This window comes from Dysidea avara, chromosome 12 (assembly GCF_963678975.1).
Source record: "Dysidea avara chromosome 12, odDysAvar1.4, whole genome shotgun sequence".
NCBI lineage: Eukaryota > Metazoa > Porifera > Demospongiae > Dictyoceratida > Dysideidae > Dysidea > Dysidea avara.
Genome location: NC_089283.1, coordinates 14,421,559 through 14,427,463, shown reverse-complemented (window position 1 = coordinate 14,427,463; position 5,905 = coordinate 14,421,559). Strand labels below are relative to the sequence as shown.

Below are 5,905 nucleotides of genomic sequence, written 5' to 3'. Positions count from 1 at the left end.
ATGGAAAAGTTTAATAGGAACTAAAAATTGCATGGAAATGCTATATTGGCAAAAAAAAGTTTGTCATGAGGAGTTGAAAAACTATGCAAAGTCTATGTGCCTAGATGGTCTATGCTGCAGCTCGGTTTGTAGTTTATTATTATTATTATTATTAGCACTTTACAGTGACCAGCTGAATCACTGTCCAACAGTTGTTTTTTTTTGTTAAAGGTCATGAGAATTAAGGTGTAGCCAAATTTGGTAAGGCAGAATATCACAATGATGAAATAACAGTGCAGAGGTCAACACAGTAGAATTTGAAATCTTACTCAATGCATGAATGCTCTATTAGAGTAATTGACGTAGTTAAGTGTTTAATATGAAGTCGAATTTTAATTAGCCAGAACAGAGAGCCCATCCTTCCACTTGCTGAGGAGTGCTTCAGCATCCCAAATGAAATCTATCCCTGATGCCAACTAGTCTAACTCCGGCACCGCTGACCCTATGCCCTATCATAAGATGCCCCGCCGACGTCACTTGAGTTTTCGGAGACCAGAATTCCGTAGATTGTACCGTATATCAGAACACGTTGCAACCACGCCCAGTCCCCAAAAGCTCTTCATGATCATCGATACAATGCTAGCGCTATGAGACATGGACCAAACTTATCGAACAGTGTTAGAACAGTTCAAAACAGAAGAGTATGGTACGTGTATAAAAAGACTGAAAATATTTATCTCTGAAAATTTGGTGTTTTATTTCTTAAACCACAGAGAACACAATTCCATCGCTGAAGGACCTCCAAAACCACATCACTCCACACTATGCTGCTTATTGGGGAGTGATAGGAACACAATTGGATCTACCTAGTGGAGCACTTGACATCATAGAACATGACAACTGTCACAAAGCCTCATCCAGTTGTAATGCCATGTTGAAGAAATGGCTAGAAGTGGACAAAAGTGCCACTTGGAATAAGCTGTTAACTGTGATCCACTCACCTGCTGTATCTACTCCTGAGAAAGGTGATTGACTTGTCTGTTACTGTGTGTATGTAGTATTGTGTTAGTTGGTGTGCATGACCACTTTGTTGTGTTATAGTTAGGCCATACCAGATTAATCTATGTTACATGGATTTTACCCTGCATAGTGACCCAGCAGATTGGGGAAATTAAAGCAGGCTGCACTTGAGAGACATTTCTGGCTGCTCTATTAGTATTAATTTTGCAAGTGTAGAGAGCTAACATAGGTAGCTCCAGGATTTTTGGTAACTGGTTTCTGATTAGGAGGAGCATAGCTAGACTTTTGGTGAAGACAAAAGAAAGGTGTAGCTCCCTGCTGGGAAATCACTAACTATATATTAATATCACTGATAAAGTACATAAAAATCCTTATTTTTTAGCTACATAACTTGCTACACTGCTTCTCTAATGCTGTGACTGCTCTAATGCTGTGACTGCTCTATTAGAGTATCTCAATCTGAACATCTTGTAAATTGATGCAAAATAATATTACTTGAATGCACTTGATCGGTTTCTGGAAACCTCAGAAACCCCTCAGGAGATTCCCCTGGCTAATATAAGTCCCTTCTAAAATAAGAGCTTCAATTACATTCTAGGCTACACAAGAGTATACAGCTGCCTTAACATTCATTATGAAAGATCATGCTTATATAACAGTCAACCCACCTCATCCATGAAACATAAAGCATAGCTTTAATTGTATATACAGCAGCTATAACTACTGAAAATACAGGCATCCACATGAAGTATTGTTGTACCATCACAGCTAATCACGTTGTAGGAACTGAGGCAGTCTCTACGTTAATTGATAGAATTATTATGATTAATGCACAGGCACAACACTGTGTTGACGAGGACACATGGCCACCAGATTTACCAAAGGATTATACACCACTAGTTCTCATCTGTCATCAAGAGCAACGTACTAAAGAACAAGATTGTGAAATGGCTAAACTGATTCAAACAGGTGACATTGACTCAGTGGCTAGTGGTCGGTTGGCACACATACAATGCAAACTAGGTAACCACAAAGTCTTGCAACATGTCCTCAACACTAGTATTGTCACTAAAGAAATTGCAGAAATCATAACTCCACTAGAAAAAAATGACAGCCAAAAGTTTGTTATAATTGAGGGTGCACCTGGCATAGGCAAAACAGCTTTACTAAAATACATCGCGTTTCAGTGGGCAAAGAAATTATATCTGTCACCATTCAAAATAGTGTTGCTAGTGTGTCTTCGTGATCCAAATATTTGGCAGGTTACATCACTGTTTGATCTGCTCAAACTATTTTGCAAAGGCGATACAAAAGAAAGCGCTGCAGGCATAGCTACAGCTTGCAGTCATTATATTCTTTCAAATGGTGGCAAAGATATAACCTTTCTATTTGACGGTTATGATGAATTTCCAGACAACCTAAAGAAGAACAGTTTAATTGCTGATATTCTGAATAGAAAAACTCTACCTCTTTGTGGTTTAATAGTGTCATCTCGCCCTCATGCTTCAGTGAATCTTCGGAAACGAGCAGCTAGTAGAGTTGAAATTTTGGGCTTCACTGAACAAGAAAGACAATGCTACATCGAACAGTCAGTTAAGGGAAACCCACGCCAAATGAAAGAGCTCACTAAATATCTCCAACAACACCCAGATATCAGTAATATTTGCTTTACTCCACTCAACATGGCAATCCTATTATTTCTTTATCAACTGCAAATTCCCCTTCCTGAAAATTCTGCTCAATTTTGTCATCACTTTATTTGTCAAACCATCTGTCGACATTTCATAAAATCAGGTCATTCACTCAAAAAAAACACTATCACTGACCTAACAACCTTACCAGAACCCTACAACAAGATATTAAAGCAACTAGGTAAACTTTCCCTTGAGGCCCTTAACAATAACAAATTTGTATTTACATCTGAAGACATTGAAGCAGCATGTCCAGACATTGTAGCTACCCAAAAGGCAATTAATGGCTTTGGGCTATTACAGGCTGTTCAACACTTTGGCCTCACTGGGAAAACAATGACATTTAACTTCCTCCACCTAACAATTCAGGAATACCTAGCAGCTCACTATATTATAACTAATCTTCAACAAGGTGAGGAGCTTCATCTTCTTCAAAAACATTTTTGGAGTGATCTTCATGCCAACATGTTTGCCATTTATGTCACACTTACATGTACCATGGGACAAAGGTGGACTTTTAAGAAATTCTTGTCAGACGGAGATGACAAGATTGCCATTGCCAGTAAATTTCTTAGTGACCAACTAAAATGTATTCGCCTCTTTTGCTGCTTTCATGAAGCTGGAGATGAGACCATGTGTGAATTAATTGAAGAGGCAGCAGTATTTGATAATAAAGAAATTGACCTTCGTGGCACCAGCTTATCACCTACTGATCTGGAGCATTTGTCACTTTTCCTCACTTCCTGCTCTCACCGGAAGCAGTGGGTGCGGCTTAACTTACAGCGCTGCTATATCCAAGATCATGGCCTCCACATTATTCATAGATACCTTAATCAAAGTGATGTTACCATTAGCAGGTTGTGGTTGAATTATAATGGCCTCACCAGATCATCTTCATCCTTCATTAGTGACATTGTCCTTAGCTGCAAAATAGAAGATTTGTCTATCTATGGTAACCACACAATTGGGGAAAGTCCAAAGCTGTATACAATGTTGACTGACCCCTGCTCTAAACTAACGATACTCTACATGATCGATATCACATTGTCCTCCTTTGCAGCAGAAATGCTCTTTACTGCAGTGAAGGATTCTAACAGCTTAAAGTGTCTCTACATTAATCACAATATCATTACTGATGATGCAGTTACTCAGATTGCCACTGCTCTAGCCACTAACAAGTCACTAGAAACACTATGGATGTATGGCAATCCTATTAGTGGAGAAGGCATACTAACAATACTAAAAGCTCTGGGGATTAGTAGTACATTACAATGGCTAAGTGTTCCCTGGTACCACTCTGCAACTAAGGAAATGATCAAATCAATAGTGCAAGAAATTAATACTAAGCGAAAGAATCAAAGGGTACAAGAGAAGTTAACAGTTAACTATGGATAGTAATGTATGTAGCGGTTTAATTAAATAATGTATGCACTCTATTTTATCCACTAATGCAAATTTGTTATTGGCAAAGCTTATCATATACACCTCTTAACCAAGTACCTAAACCATGGACTAGATATCCTTCCATCAAATAAGTCAGCTGCTTGGAAAGGTGTAGAGTGAAGAAAGAAGATATCAAAAAGGTGCATGTGGTCATTAGTGCAACCTTTTATATGTAAAAATAATATTCTTTGATTAGATTTCTTTTCCAAGCCACATTATAACATTTGGATGACATGTAGCTGTTATAATCATTTGCTTTACCCTCAATCACTGTGATAACTATACTACATATGAAGCTATACTCAATATTCTATAAGAGCAATCAAATTAATTATGTTACGATCATGTAGTGATAAATAAGATCAGCTGATGTATTAGAACTGCTGCTATATGCTATATGTGACCAGACCTGCAAAAATAGGGCATGTGGACACACATAAAACTTGCCTAATTTTTCAAGCTCTCATGGTTCATAACTTTTGATACAATTACATTGTGACCATGAAATTTCAGCATGTATTACCAATTTACTTGGCTGTATAAAGCAAAGTATAGAATGCAGATATTATACTCCATGTAGTAAGATATGACCTGTTGTGTGATGGGTGTAGTTTGTGCCCACATGTCCTATTGTAGGCATGGTTGCATATTATGATATCTACATTCTGGCTATAAATCACTATACACAGGCCAAGCTGGAATTGTTTTCTACTAGTACTGCAGCTGGCCATAGCTTGTATAGTTCTTTGGAATTTTACTGCTTGAGCATGGCTAGTATAAAAAAGGTTCAACATGTTTTTTGATTATGAAAATGAAATTTTTACATGCATATTTTATATGCTGAGTCTTGATGCTTTTATCTGACTATGATCAAAGTATCTGAGAATTATGTATGGTAGCTTGTTGATACTCTATGTATGTCCCTAACCTTTTGTGTCAGCTAGAATAATACATTTGTTACTATATAAATATATATATATGTTCCACTTGCCACTGTTAAAAGTGTGCGTAACAAGTAATGGAAAGATTATGAAGAAGGATTTGGAGACCTTAATGGTGGAGAACTATGGTACAGACTCAAGGCATTACATTGTCACACACAGACTGGACAATGGGAGTTAGGGATTGAGTATCAGTTTGAGATGGCCCTATCTCCACTACAACGACTTCAGAGTTGGCAGTGCTAATGAAGCTATAGGGTACGTACTGACTATTGGAGTGTTTACTGGCTTCATTCCTACCAATCCTCATCCATTAAATGGCTCAAGATTTACAACAGACAACAACATAATATTGTAGCAACTGTACGCATCTATTTATGACAACGGATGGTGGTACAGTATAACCATAATCACAAGACTCACAACCCAGCACCTGTGGTTGCTTTTCAAATATAAAGCAATGAAGATACATCGTCATGATTACACCCCATAATAAAATTATTATGGTGATAAGCTGTACAGTATTGTGTCATAGCTACCAATCATCTAGTTTGTACCCACCATATATACAAATTTTACATTAATTTGTAAATGGCAATTCAGTTATGTAGTGATACGTTTCATATAGGACAGCTTTGAAGTTCATTGACCACACACATGAGACAGTATACTAAAAATGAGACAGTTTTCTCTTAAGATAAAGGCTTCTCACTTTGTGGTACACGCATGTGCATGCAAATAGCTGTAACATCTTATAATATATATATTACATGCAACCTATAAATAGCTACTACCCAACTGATGATAAACAAGAAATAGTACCTTAGTAGT

At 37.4% G+C, this 5,905-nt stretch overlaps 1 protein-coding gene across 1 annotated transcript; it reads left to right on the top strand.

The window, feature by feature from the left end:
- The first annotated feature begins 560 nt into the window (after nucleotides 1-560).
- On the top strand, nucleotides 561-4,170 carry LOC136241542 (protein NLRC5-like). Its single transcript, XM_066032770.1, has 3 exons — nucleotides 561-685; nucleotides 753-1,004; nucleotides 1,768-4,170. The coding sequence occupies exons 1-3, from the start codon at nucleotides 634-636 to the stop codon at nucleotides 4,083-4,085; spliced, it is 2,622 nt and encodes an 873-aa protein (XP_065888842.1). The 5' UTR covers nucleotides 561-633; the 3' UTR covers nucleotides 4,086-4,170.
- The last annotated feature ends 1,735 nt before the right edge of the window (nucleotides 4,171-5,905 follow it).

Coding starts and splice junctions, on each gene's coding strand:
- LOC136241542 (XM_066032770.1), top strand. CDS start 634: ATGGACCAAACTTATCGAACAGTGTTAGAACAGTTCAAAACAGAAGAG. Junction 686..752: donor GTTCAAAACAGAAGAGTATG/GTACGTGTATAA, acceptor CTTAAACCACAG/AGAACACAATTCCATCGCTG. Junction 1,005..1,767: donor TGTATCTACTCCTGAGAAAG/GTGATTGACTTG, acceptor GTACCATCACAG/CTAATCACGTTGTAGGAACT.